We start from the raw sequence: 14383 nt of genomic DNA on the forward strand, positions 1-14383 counted from the left end.
CTGCAGTACTCGATATTTATAGGCGAAATTGACTAAATAAATATCTTATCGATAATTACCCCGTAAGCCCCAAATTCATACACCCCAGATCCAAATATAGGGGGATAACAATAATGACAGATTAATCCTTGAGATCATTTCATAATTGCTGTTGTACTCTGAGTGTGTTGAGATAGTTTTGAGTTCGCATAAACCGCAGTTTGTCATATATTTGAAGCTTAGTTTAAGTTAATTTCTGGTGAACAAATTAAAGTTACAGTTGAACAGGAGAAAGGAAAATCAATTAGAAATATAGACGATACGAAAATGGTCATAGGTGTCTGAGACATAAAGATATATGCCGACCTTTTGAAATGAGTGAATTTAGTCTGTATTTTTTTATCTCCAAATATATCCGCGTGTGGTATTAAGAGAAAATTTTTAATCAGTCCTTTCACGAGTGGATTTTTAGGTATTGTATCAGTTGCAAAATAGGGGAATTACGGGGTGCAAATGTACAAACGGAAAGTTAATAACTTGACATGAAAAAACTTAAAATTAAGCATCTATATTAAAGGCCGCCGAAATACGTGCCATTTCGACATCTAATTAAATAAACTTTCTAATTTTTAGAAATTGATTCTAAGACCCCCTTTCTATTCTCCAGAGCATCATGAGGAATAATATCCCATATATCACTGGAAATTTTCATGCAAATCTTGCTACTAGTAACAAAGTTATTAGTTTCGTTTGAATTATGTGTATGCTGTAATGCTGACGTTATATTTAATGATGACAGTTGGCATATAGTGAAGACTCATGTATTTAGTAGGTGGACTAGCACAACGGTACTGGTTTATACTGAGTGCATGCTTAGGACTGCTAGCGGATGTGGAACCTATGGAATACCTCCGTCGCACATAAAAGGTGCGATGCCCAGGTTGTACAGCGTAACTCCACTTTTCAGCTCCCGATATGGGAACAATCAGCACCAATAGCCAACCAATTGGGCGCCAATCGAAAAAAAAAAACAATCCTTGTACATATCCGCCTGGAATTTCGCTGAAGCATATGCTCTCAGCGAGGTCACATCACGAGAGGATATCTGTACTGCGCTGAAGAAAGCGCAATAAAGAGGATGAAGAAGCTGTATGGAGGTACACTGGCCGCTATTATAAGCTTCCCGATTGAATCAGCGATTAAACTGATTATCGCGGGCAAGGTAAGGTAAGCGGTTAAGTCTGGGTCATGTGCCGACTTATGGAGCAAGTATCTCTCAATAGATGCTTTAGATGCCTCGATCTCGGTTACTCTGTAGCAGCATGTACTAGTGCGCACGATAGTTCGAAAAGGTGCAGGAAGTGCGGAGAAGAGGGCCATCTTCTCAAAGACTGCATTAAAAATCCACAGTGCATGTTATACAAGGGAAAAAAGGAGTGGACAACCGGAGCGTTGCAGATGGTGGCAGGTGCCGGGCATATAGGAGGGAGTTGAATCGTAGAGTTAATGAGGTTGATACAAATTAGCTTCAACTATTGCGTGCTCAAGATGCTCTCGCAAACCATTTGAGAGTCGAATGTGGACGTATTGGTTATCTGTGAACTTTACCGAAATTTCGACAGTGCTACATGGCCGAAAGATTCACCTGGAAACGAGGCGATATGGACATGCGGACGGTAAGCCATTCAAGAAGCAATGGAATTCCTGGGAGCTGGCCTTTACAACGCAGGGCAGAAGACAACGGTGTCCATATCTAAATTTGTTACGCTTCCCCTAGTGCAACATTAACGCAATATCAGGAGATACTAAAGGCCTTTGTGTTGTATGTTATAGACCGCAGCTCCGAAATTATTACCGGCGATCGCAACGCGTCTTAGACCGAGGAAGTCGAGTCACGAACACCAGAGGCCAAATTGTTCTTGAAACCTTTGCGGAGCTGGACATCGTACTAGCCAACGTTGGATGCGTGCCCACCTTCCGAAGCAGAGGACCAGGCTCGATCGTTGATCTGGCTTACCCCAGTACCACGTTCGCGAGGGGCATGGTTTGGCGGGTAAGTAAACACTGCACCCACAATAACCACCAGGCCATCCTTGTCGACATTAGAAACGGAGGGGTTGACAGTCGAGTGAGCAACAGAACTGGAAAAAACAGTACAGCTGGGTGGCCCACCGGAGCTTTCGAGGATGAGATATTTCTGGTGGCTTTTGAAGGAGGTCATCACCCGAAGGGAATGACGCTGGAGGCTTTGCAAAAGGACAAGAGCCAGAACGTCAGCAGTCGGAGGATGAATACCGCCATCTTCGAAGCAGCCTTACGAGGGCTATACAGGAAAGTAAGTGGAATTGGTACAAGTAATTGTGCCTTGAGGCAAATACGAACCCGTGAAGCGCTGCTTGCAAGACTGTAGTGAACAAGATTCGTGGACAAAATTCGCACCAAGTGATGCACCAGCGACTCTTGTTCAGGATAAGCCCAAATCTTTTCCCGCATTAAGAAGGCTCCGGGATTAGATGGGATTCCGAACAGTGTCCTGAAGTTGGCTGCTAAAATCAGGTCCACATGGTTAATAAGCACATTTGAATCGTCAATGGTGGAAGGAGTGTTGCCGCCCAGTGGAGCCATCGGAGCCGGAGTATGAGTTTCGGCCGTTGGTAAGTGCTGCGTGGTGGTGGCGCTGGATGTCCTGAATGCCTTCAGCTCGGCGAACTGGGGTTAGATTAAGGGCACCTTGGCTAAACTGTGTATCCTTGAATGGATGCGGATGTCCTGAATGCCTCCAGCTCGGCGAACTGGGGTGAGATTAAGGGCACCTTGGCTAAACTGTGTATCCTTGAATGAGAATGCTCAACCCTCGCGTGATAAAGGGGGCAACGTTGAATGGTTTTGCAGACGACTAGGATGAGGAACTGAATGGAAGTCAGCCAATTGATGCTATCAAAGCATGGCTCCAAATGGTGAAACTGGAGATGGGGGAAAATAAAACGGAAGTGGTCCTTATCGCTACTCCCAGGAAAACCTATACTGCCAAAATCGAGTTGGTAATCACGAGGTTATTTCGAAATCGATCATATGACCATCATCATCATCAACGGCGCAATAAACGGTATTCGGTTTAGACCTGCCTCAATAAAGAAGTCCAGACAACCCGGTTTTGCGCCGACGTCCATCAATTCGATATCCCTAAAAGCTGCTTGACGTCCTTGCCTACGCCATCGTTCCACCTCAGGCAGGGTCTGCTTCGTCTTCTTTTTCTACCATAGGTATTACCCTTATAGACTTTCCGGTGGGATGGTCCTCATCCAAATGGTTTAAGTAACCCGGCCACCGCAACCTATTGAGCCGGCCTTTATCCACAACTTCACGCTCATGTTATCACTCATAGATTTCGTCGTTATGTAGGCTATGGAATCGTCTATCCTCGTATAGGGAATCAAAAATTCTTCGAAAGATTCGTCTCTCGAACGCGGACCAGAGTTCACAATTTTTCTTGCTAAAAATCCAAGTTTCCGAGGAATCCATGAGGACTAGCAAGATCTCGTACGGTAAGAACTCTGATTCTATGGTGAGACGTTTCGAGCGAAACAGTTTTTGTAAACTGAAGTAAGCTCTGTTGAGTACCAATAACCGTGGGCGGATTTTATCGTCGTAGTTGTTATCGGTTGTGATTTTCGACTAGATAAGAGAAATTATCAACGGTCTTAAAGTTGCCGTCTCCTATCTTCATTCTTCTCGTTTGACCAGTGCGGTCTGATGTCGTTGGTTAGTTGGGCTTTCGTGCTGACGTCGCCACCATATATTTTGTCTTGCCTTCATTGATGTGCAACTCAAAATCTCGCGCCGCCTGCTCAATTTGGCTGAAGGCAGTTTGTTCTTCTCGGGTTGTTCTTCCCATAATGTGAATATTGTCAGCATAGGGCAGTAGCAGTAGCTGGGTGGACTTAAAGAGGATCGCACCTCTCGCATTTACCTCAGCATCATGGATCACTTTTTCCAGGGCCAGATTAAAGAGGACGCATGATAGGGCATCCGCTTGTCTTAGACCGTTCCTGATGTCCAATGGTATTCAGAGTGATCCTGCTGCTTTTATCTTTTATCAATTTCGCCGGGATACCGAATTCTCTCATGGCCGTGTACAGTTTTACCCTGGCTTTGCTATCATAGGCGGCTTTGAAATCGATGAAGAGATGGTGCAACTGATGTCTATATTCCAACAGTTTTTCCATAGCTTGCCGCAGAGAGAAAATCTGACTTGTTACTGATTTGTCTGGAGTGAAGCCTCTTTGGTATGGGCCAATGATGTTCTGAGCGTATGAGATTATCCGACCTAGCGGAGCGGAGAATATATTACAGATGGTACTCAGCAACGTGATACCTCTATAATTGCTGCACTGGGTGATATCTCCCTTTTTATGTATGGGAAAGATAATGCCTGCCTGTTCCACACCTTGAGTATAAGTTGATGGAAAGCTTGATGTAATTGGGCGCCTCCATATTTAACCAACGCGGCTGTAATTCCATTCGCTCCTAGCCACTTATGATTTTGAAGCCGATGAATTGCACGGACTGTTTCTTCTATACTTGGTGGTGGCAGTATTTGTCCGTCGTCCTCGGTTGACGCCGATGTTCTGGTTGCTCAGTAGTTCATTTGTCGAAAATCGGATTTCCCTATTTGTCTTGGCAGGATGAGCGTCGAGGTGTGTAAGGCACCCTGCTGGCTTGTTTGAAAACTCCCATACCTGGTGCGGCTGCTCCCCGTACTTCTCCAGTTCACAGACCTGTTGATTCTCGCAAGCTCCCTTTTTCTGAAGTCGCTTACCGGCTCAACGAAGTTCGTGACAAGTCTTTGCGCGTGCCCGCGTTCTTTGAGAATGCAACGTTACTCGGTATGCAGCATTCTTCCGTTCCATTGCTAGTCGTTCTCTCTGTTGACTGCGGTTATTGTGGGATCTTATAGGTGTTGCGGAGGCCTGTGTTGTGGATGGCTTCGTGTTAACTCTCACCTTATTGTCAGAGGGGATTCGGGGTGGTGCTGTTATTCGAGCTTAGAGCACCATGCCAACGAGATAGTGATCCGGGTCTGCATTGACCCCTCAATATATTCTGATATCCATCATAGCTGAGAGTTGGTGGTGTTCAGTCAACACGTGGTCAATTTGGTTGAAAGTGGTCCCGTCTGGAGAGGCCCATGTATGTTTCTGGACCGCTTTTCGCGCAAACCAAGTATTTCAAACAACCATTTCGTATGACACTGCTAATTGAATAATCCGCAGTCCGTCATCATTAATATCCTTATGTAAGCTATGGGAGCCAACGTATCGCCTGAATACGGGCTCCTTCCCTACTTGGCTGTTAAAATCCCCAAGTATAATTTTGATATCATATCTGGGATAGGCTTCCGACTCTGCAGTCTCCTCTGTAGGGGCGTGAACGTTAATGAGGCTTATATTTCTAAACTTGCCTCGCGAGCGCAGAGCGCATAGCCGTTCGCTTATGTTTTCAAAGCCGATAACAGCGGGTTTCATTTTTTGGTTGACTAAGAAACCAACTCCGAGCACATGGCTTACTGGATGGCCACTATAATATACGGTGTACTTACTCTTCTCCAATAAACCTGTCTCTGTTCAACGCATCTCCTATAAAGCTATTACATCAGTCCTACATTGGGACAGGGTATCGGTTAGCTGTTTTTGGAACTCTACCTCTGTACAGGGAACGCACGTTCCATGAGAAAATACGCAAATCATTATGCCGTGTAGGTTGCCGGGTTTGTCGTTGTATTATCGGTCCAGTCCGAGGCTCCTGTTGTGGATACGCAGCAAGTTGTTTTCCGTGTATGGTTGTTAGCCCCACCGAACTCCCAACGTGGAAGATCAGTTGATAGGATTTGTCCCCTTTTTAAGCGCGGGAGACTCACCTTCACCCTTCTCCTTGTGAAGCTTTTCGTTAAGAAAGAGCTCCCAGCGGTCTTCACGTGGAGATATGGTTTGTTAGTAAAACTCTTAGTGTTGGTTCAGCAGGCGTTTGCAGGTTTTATGCTACATCGTGGGTACTAATCCACGTTTCGCTACCTATACTACCCTTTGACCACATTAGATAGCTGGGGGTAGTGATCGATGCCAAGATGAGCTTGAAGGAGCACTTGAACTATGCCCGCAAGAGGACAGTAAAGGCTACCTCCTCTGGCAAGGATGATGCCGGATGTGAACCAAAATCTAGTTGCCGGCTGCTCATCGCAGGAGCGGTGGAATCGATTCCTCTATACCAGGCTCCTGTCTGGGTTGAAGCACTTGACAAGACAGTAAACCATGGCCTTCTAGGTTCTGCATACCGGCGAATCGCGTTGATGGTGTTCAGTGCATATAAGACAGTATCTGGATGGGTGGTGGGTCGACCGAAAACACGGAGAATTGAATACCTATGACTGTTTCTTACGGGATATGGTGGATACAGGAAGGACTTGCATCGCTTCGGATTGGATTAGTCCCCAGGCTCTCCCGAATACGCCACTACAACGAGGCTCCGGGAGCATGTCATATCCCATTGTCCAAGAATCGCGATTGAAAGAGGGAGGTTATATAATAATTTCCTGGAGGAGATGCTGGTGTAAACCAGAGCCTTCTTGGCGAAGTATCATAATACTTGACGCATTTTGTGTAAAAAAATGCACCCCATCCGCATATTAGGGAACCCCCGTTCCTCTTATTCATTTCCAACCTATCCATTCAATTTGGTGTCGGTTACCGTTTCTGAGAAACAACGGATAAACAGGCAACCGGCTTTAACGAGCTCTTTTTTCTATAACTTTTTATTTCTGTCGACAAGAGTTACAGAAATTGAACCACAAATCATAGAAGCAATGTCGTCGTCTCGCTAGAGATGAACGTTCATTCTGTCTCTTATGAAAAGGCAAAACCATTTAGTTGTTTACGAAGCAATGAATACATGAGACTAGCATATTTGTTCAATAAGCGTTTATTTTACTTGATTCCTTGAGCTACAACATTTAACGGTGGAAGATCTTGTTAATGAAGTCAATGATTCCATCAACATCAACTCCATAACCACGGAGACGATCCTTCATGTCGACGTAGGCAACATTGGCTTGGAGACGTTCGATGACGGCACCGAATTCATCAGAGTTGATCTTCTTGAATGCCAATTGGAGGTAGTAGTCGGTGGCCAACTTCTCGTTAAGGAGGGATTCCAAAGCATCGAGTGGGACAAGGGCAAGGATTTCATCCAACATACCCTTCAATCCTCCAGCGCGGTAGGCACGGTCTGAACGGATTTCAGGGAATCCGAGGATACCGAGAACGAAGTTGATGTAGTAGGCAGCATCGATGTACAATTCTTGACAACAGAAGGAGATCAAACCATTGAATTCAGGATCGTTCTTGATACTGAGAAGGATTCCGTGGAATTCTTCTCCTGAGAGGTATTCCATTACGGTTTGAACTTCTGGGTCAGAGGTGATGGCGGTCAAAAGGATTTCCAAGACTTGATCAAGTGGAATCATATCAATGAATTCTTCGAGGACTGGAACAAGACCACCACCATTTGGGGCACGGCATCCTGGACCCTCCTCACGGGCTATAAGGAAACGAAAATTGATTTGTATTATTTGTAATGAGCTTGTGCGTCGTGAAGGGAAACTTACGGGCGGCGGAGCAGAGGGCAACAGCAGCCAAAACCAAAGCAAGGACCTTCATGTTTGCTCAATTCGCTTTTCAAATTGAAACTGAATGATGCTGGTGCAGTACTCGATATTTATAGGCGAATTTCACTGAATAAATATCTTATCGATTATTATGATCGTAATCATTGATATTCGTAAATCCCAAATTCATACACCCCAGATTGAAATATTGGGGAAATAACATTAGTGACAGATTAATCCTTGAGATCATTTCTTAATTGTTCTTCTACTCTGAGTGCGTTAAGATAGTTTTGAGTTTGCGTAAATCACGGCTTTTCGAGTATTTTAAGCTTAGCTTGAGCCAGTTTCTGTCGGACAGATTAAAGTTATAATTGAACAGGAGAAAGAAAAATCAATATGGAAAATACGTAAATGATAATGGATATTAGAGATATACATATATTTACCAAAACGGTATATGAAAGATAATCTTTCATACAAATTTTGTTGCTTTGTTTTCTGGTCCATTATTGAGTAAAACTCTCATATGTGTCGTTTGCTTTTCACTACCTTGCTTTCGAGGGTTGAAATTCATTCCCAAATTGATGGCATTATGTAATACAAAATCGCAATTATTTTATTGTCTGTTTGTTACGCTGACTTTTGTCGAGAACGGCTGCATCGATTATAATGAACTTTCGAGAATATATTGGAACAATTAAACTCCACGCATACCGTGAATGTCATGAATTTGTGTTGTGTTTAAAAGCAGTCACAAACTCAATTATGACATGCTGCCAAAGTTTAAAAATCGCCTCTAAAAGCAGCATAAAGAATAAAATGGCGTATAATGTTAGAAAGTTTTGCGCAAATCCCGTTACTAGTAACAAAATTATTGATGGTGAAACTTATCAGTATTGTGTGAATTGACTCCATCTTAATTATGCTGACTTTACAATTAGCGCGAATAGTTAGCATATAGTATGATGGGTGTCCGCCCATGGTGTCAAACGAAGTGATTAGTACTTTCCGACACTGATCTTTCCTCTTATACTCAGTGAAAAATAGGGAGGTTGGGGTTTAAAATGTGTTCGATTTTTGAAAAATGTCGCTCAATTCAATTGAATAGATTGCGTAGAAGGAATTGCTCTGAGCGTATTTTTGAATCCCAATATATGAAAGTTAACTATAATTCCATTCTTGAAAAGAACACTATATACATATATATGTATATTTCTAGAGAGTGATCAAGTCAACAAAATGTCAGCTTCTTCAAACACTTTTTACAGGAAAAGTTTGCGACTGAGGTCCAGTAGTAAACGGCTTGAAAAATGAACATTAAAGCTAATTTGTCCGTTAAACTTTTATGGTTAAAAAAGGAAAGTATTTTATTGTTCTAAGATTTGTATTGCTGAACTCAACAGAGTTGTATTCACTCCCGGAAATAACCGTATTACCAGAAACTCACTCAATTAGTTTATGTACATAATTTCCCATGAGCTAGAAGCAGGTGCTTCCTTGATATTTTGTTACAACTTTATATTTGGCCTTTTCTTCTTGAACGATCTACACTTTAACTAACCGGAAACCGTTTAGTTCGGTTGCACTCAACATCAGTAGCCTCAAACTTGAAAAATACTTTATTTCGCCCCTTCGAAAACTAAAAAAAGTAACAATGATATCAGGAATTAATCTGATATACCTACACGATGTTCAACTATATTTCAATCAAAGCTACACTATATTATGACTAAAGCATGATTTACGGTCGCATGACGATTGATAAGATATTTTCTCAGAAAATTTCACCTATAAATATCGACTAGCGGCTTAGGTTTAAATTGTTTGTTGTTTGCAATCCAAATCAATGTAATATCAGCGTCATTGGTTTTGGTTTAGGGACCGTAGCACTTTGCTTTGCCTCTAATAACATTCACTTATTACAAAGAATCGAATCAACAATGCTTGTCTTGGTCTATATCCTTACTCCTTATTCCAAATGAAATGGATCAACTGCCACTTCCTTATAGCTTATGAAGAGAATCCTGTTTGAAGTGCCCCAAATGGTGGTTGTTTTTGTCCGGTCTTCGATGAATTTCTTGTTTTAATTCCAACTAAACAAATCTTGGAAATCGCTTTGACCGTCTTTATCATCTCTGAAATTCCAAGCTTGGTGGCGCATTTGTCAGGAGAAGAATGGCACGAAATCCTTCCATCTATCAAGAACGCTTTTGAATTCGATAGTTTAATCAACTTCTGTTACGAAGAATGGCGCTAAATGCTGTTTACTCCTTTAACCGACCATCGGCTTCCTCTTCTTCTTTTTCTTCAGCCTTTGTTCCGTTCACACGCGAGGTCGGCATCAAATGCCTCATCTGGATGCAATCACGAAACTTTTAAATCCCTCTGATGCCCTGAAATCCATTCAAACCGTGCTTACCGCACTGGTAGAGTGAAAACTAGCGTCAGATTAATGAAACTTTAAATGGTTTAATGAAATGACAAAGCTTGACTATTTCTTACTTTCTACATATACTAGAGTATATGTATGTTCGGTTCTGGCAGGAAAAGATTGGTGTGTTTAACAGGCTCTTCCACCTGTCATTCAACCGCTCGTTAATCACCCAGGTTGACACCCTTAGGATCACAAACACTTCAGCCCTAAAGACCGTTGCATATTTTCCCGAAGTCCAGCTGCAGAACCTTTCTCTGTTTCTTAGCTATCGGTGTAGAAGACGTCAGTATATCCCGCCCCGCATTCCTCTGGGACTTCGCAGTTCTCTCTATGTTCAAGGTAACTTCATACCTTCTACCAAACAGATCACAGGCCAATTAATCTATGAGCTACTCGCCTCGCTCTGAATAATTAAATCCAAGAGCTGCAAATTGAGATGTTGTGCTGATGGACCCAGTAATACCCAAGCACGCAGTTTTTCAGTGTGGGTAGTTTACAGTGAAAACTCTTTTGTTTCACCTTACCCACCACACTACGGATACATTACTACCTGAGGCCTAAGTCTCCGTGTGGAGGTAAATGTCCGGCTACACGGCCCAGAAGTTGTGAGACCTCGTTTCATCTTCACCTCCACTTGCTTGTTCCAAAAAAGCTTCTTGTCTAGAATAACTCCCAGATTTCAATTCTTTGGAAAATTGAAGGGTTACATCTCTGGAAGGCAACGACCTACTCCTTTTTGTAAATAATACCATCAAGGGTTTTTTTGGATTTATTGAAAATCTATGCCTGAGCAACAAACTCTCAATTAGATCATTCGCATAAGTTTGAGCGTGTATTGGCAAATTTTGCAACCGATAAACATACTCCACAGAAGTGGCGATAGCACACCACCTTGGGGTCGGCTTTTCGTGGCTTAGGTTGCTTCCGTTGTTAGGCTTTTTTTTTGGGAGTAGGGTAGGTGAATGCGTTTACGCCTGGAACCGTTTGACACATTAGTTCGGGCTAGCCCTCCCGCTCTCCCGGCTTTGGGAGCCTTCAAGTCAGGGAATTCCTTTCACCAACGGGAGGGGGCAGTAAGGGAGTTGTTAGTTCAGGGAACCCCTTACCGTCCGATCCCTCTGCCGGTCGAGTTCAATCTTCTTCGTAGTAAGAAGAGCCCGAACATAATGCGCAATACGATTCCAGCTGCCAGCGCTCTTCAGCATCTCTCTGACAATGTTGTCTGGAGAGAGCCCCCCTGTGTCTGCATAAAGCTGCTGGCGGAGGCCGTCCCACCTCTCGCAAGAGAAAAAGGTGTGTTCAGCGTCATCCACCACTCTATTGCAGAACACACAATCAGGAGATCGCGCCTTCCCAACCCTGTGCAGGTAAGACTGAAAACCTCCATGCCCACTTAGAAGTTGGGTAAGGAAGTAATCAATCTCACCGTGCTTTCTATTCAACCACGGGTCTAATTTGTCGATGAGCCGCGCAGTCCACTTGCCCCTTGGCTCATTTTGCCAAGAAAGTTGCCACTCGTTAAGGGTGCGTTGACGTTCTTCACGGGCAACCACTTCTCTTAAGTTTTCGCTCTTACGGCGATAGATAGCTTTGCGCTCCTTGGCAAGGAGGGCAACGGGGATCACTCCCGCAATCACCATCATAGCCGGTTCGGAGACAGTGCGATAAGCAGACGTCACTCGCAAAGCTCCCCGCCTCTGCACTTGAGCGAGGCGTTTACGATGCACCTCCTTGTCAAGGGCATCAGCCCATACCTCCGCACCATAGAGAAGGACTGACTGCGTTGCTCCCATGAGGAGACGTCTCCTAGTTGATATAGGGCCGCCGACATTCGCCATTAGCCGACTCAAGCCCGCGAATCCTGCTGCAGCCGTGTCCGCGGCTGCTTTGATTTGCTCGAAGAAGCTCATCTTCGAGTCGAGCATTAAACCAAGGTATTTAATCGCTGGTTTTGACTCTATAGTCAACTCGCCGATCGATATGGGATCCGTTGTTAGGTTACCATCAACCCCCACTTCAGCATATCCCTGCGTTAGTATAGCACTTAATCGAAGTTTAATCAATATAATGCTCTCTAACGACATCACAGAGCTTTTGGAAGGGCGCAAATTCAAATATCTCTCAATGCCCACAAACACCTCCATCGCGTACTATCCTTTCAGAGCTGCGTCCTCTATCTTTGAAACGAAAGAGTGCAGGTTGGTAGCGTGTTGGTTTTCATTTAGTAGGTGCGACCTTAGCGCCTTCTCATGAATGTGACGCTCAACCAGTCTCTCCAGACATATCACCGAAAATGATTTTAAGCTGATTTATCTGGAGTACCTTGAATTTGAATAGTCAACTTTTTCAGGTTAGGGTATGAAGACTACATCAACCTTCTGCGAAGACTAAAGTCTAAAGAAGACTAAATCTTAAGTAACGGAGATCTGAGAGTGAAACTTAATCTTATCAGTCCCTAATCAACTCTAACAATAGTGCAGATAGTTAGGTCAATTACTTCACTTCTTTTTGACCCTAACAACGCAGGTTCGCACTATTCGTTCGCAGACATCAGATTGTGATAAAATCAAACAACCTCTCTCCTCTAGGATTGCATTTGCTACCTCCCCGACAAATGCCCCTTAGTTCTTGCGTCGGCGGAGGACACACGAATCATAGGGTAAGTAAGCAGTGGTAACTATGACGTTTCTTTCCTTGCCGTTAACCTGGTATTTGGCAACAGACATCAGGACGGAGGCTCGCGGTCTCGAGGATCTCTCATGGAAGAACTCCCTTCACTGATCTAATATCAATATCTAGTCCCCATTTCTGATACAATACCGCAGATTTTGTTAAAACCAACCCATAGCTCGATATATAAGGACAGTTCTGCATCTTTGCCAGACTTGCTGGCAATAGATAGGAAGAGGCTTGTTATCCTGCAGGTTATTTTGACTAACCTCTATGCTTGCAGACATAAGTGTAGTCTAATGTGAAACCTGCTGCTAACAGAAGAATCTGCTGCCCACAGCTTGTCGTCACTTTGATATAGCAACGCCCATTGCCTCATTTCCAAGAAACTTGACCTTCTTTCGCAGTGTCTTGGCTGCATGGATCTGTTTCGACATACCGGAGTTAGACTATTTGCGCCCAAATCACCCGCTTCACTTTCTTCCGTTTTTCCTTGTAGGGACGAGAGGGACGCCCATTTAGGAAGTTGTAATTCTATCCTTTCTAGCTGACCGCGCCGTAAACAATGGGAGCAGGTTTTCTACTGATTTCTCCGTGTCTCTTTATCTTTCACAGATTTCTCCGTCGAGAACATGAATCTGGTGAGGCCTCCAAAATCATTGCCTTGGCCGCGACCTGATTCCTCAAAAGTCGCGGTTGGATTTGAAGTATGTGACCCCTTATCACTTCTTACAATCCATTGCTTCCAACTTCATGTGTTTGAGACACCCTTACTGCCGAGGGAGGAGGAATGAGAAGTTTCATTTTTGCTTTTCCGAAATTAGCCATATTGATGCAGCCATAGTGAATTGAACTGTAAAATAATCAATAGCTACTTCCTGCAAAGTGTTTATAGAAGATTTCTTACTTTTTGGTTTTAGTCATTGTAGTATAATTAATGCTCTTTAATTTTTTTTTCAAATTTGATTGACCAATTCTCAATTTCAGAATATAAAGGCCAATATTGATCACTGCAGTCTAAAGCTTAAAACTTAGGGTATGCAATATGATTGATTTTAAAGTTTAACCTGCTTTTAATATTTCACAAAGTTCAACAAAGCACTCACCTACATTTTAGCTCTTTCATATTTCATCTAGGGTCATACAACTTTCCATGTCTAAAGCAACGAGTCTACGTTGTTTCCTTCTATTCCAGTAAACTAATCTTCGGCTGTACGATAAACTTTTGAGTTGTACATATGTGTTTATAGCCAATTTAATCAGTTGGGGGGGTGGAAAACCATAACTTCATTCATACATATTAGCGAATGGCAAGCAAACCATGCACCATTGGTATGAAATGCTGAAAGGTTCAGCTTTGATTGAAAATTGGTAAATTGTAATCCCTTCTTACATGTGTAGGGCCCACAACATAAATATTTCGTTTTGTACGATGTAGACATTATGTAGACCTCGAAATTCAGGATATTGTTTTTTCAATGTAAATAAATTAAATTTGGGACGAACTTTTATGTTCTTGTCTTTGACAGACCGAAGAGGCCTCCTATGGAAAATTCGTTTGCATCACCGACACGACTCATCAAGGTAAGACATTGATAGGCTGATTCAAATCAGCTTTAGAAATGCCAAAAGACCTGTGA

General features: G+C 43.2%; 1 protein-coding gene across 1 annotated transcript; it reads right to left on the reverse strand.

The window, feature by feature from the left end:
- Nucleotides 1-6938: 6938 nt before the first annotated feature.
- Nucleotides 6939-7779, reverse strand: LOC119651196 (protein G12-like). The gene is made up of 2 exons (XM_038054638.1): nucleotides 7640-7779; nucleotides 6939-7572 (listed from the first exon to the last, which is right to left on the reverse strand). Exons 1-2 carry the CDS (start codon nucleotides 7689-7691, stop codon nucleotides 6986-6988), a joined length of 639 nt encoding a protein of 212 aa, XP_037910566.1. The 5' UTR covers nucleotides 7692-7779; the 3' UTR covers nucleotides 6939-6985.
- Nucleotides 7780-14383: the final 6604 nt, after the last annotated feature.

This window comes from Hermetia illucens, chromosome 3 (genome assembly GCF_905115235.1).
Source record: "Hermetia illucens chromosome 3, iHerIll2.2.curated.20191125, whole genome shotgun sequence".
NCBI lineage: Eukaryota > Metazoa > Arthropoda > Insecta > Diptera > Stratiomyidae > Hermetia > Hermetia illucens.

What these genes read in the sequence shown, in the direction of transcription:
- LOC119651196 (XM_038054638.1), bottom strand. Translation starts at nt 7,691, where the DNA reads ATGAAGGTCCTTGCTTTGGTTTTGGCTGCTGTTGCCCTCTGCTCCGCC. An exon ending in TGCCCTCTGCTCCGCCGCCC is followed by an intron (nt 7,573 to 7,639) that starts GTAAGTTTCCCT and finishes GTTTCCTTATAG; the next exon opens with CCCGTGAGGAGGGTCCAGGA.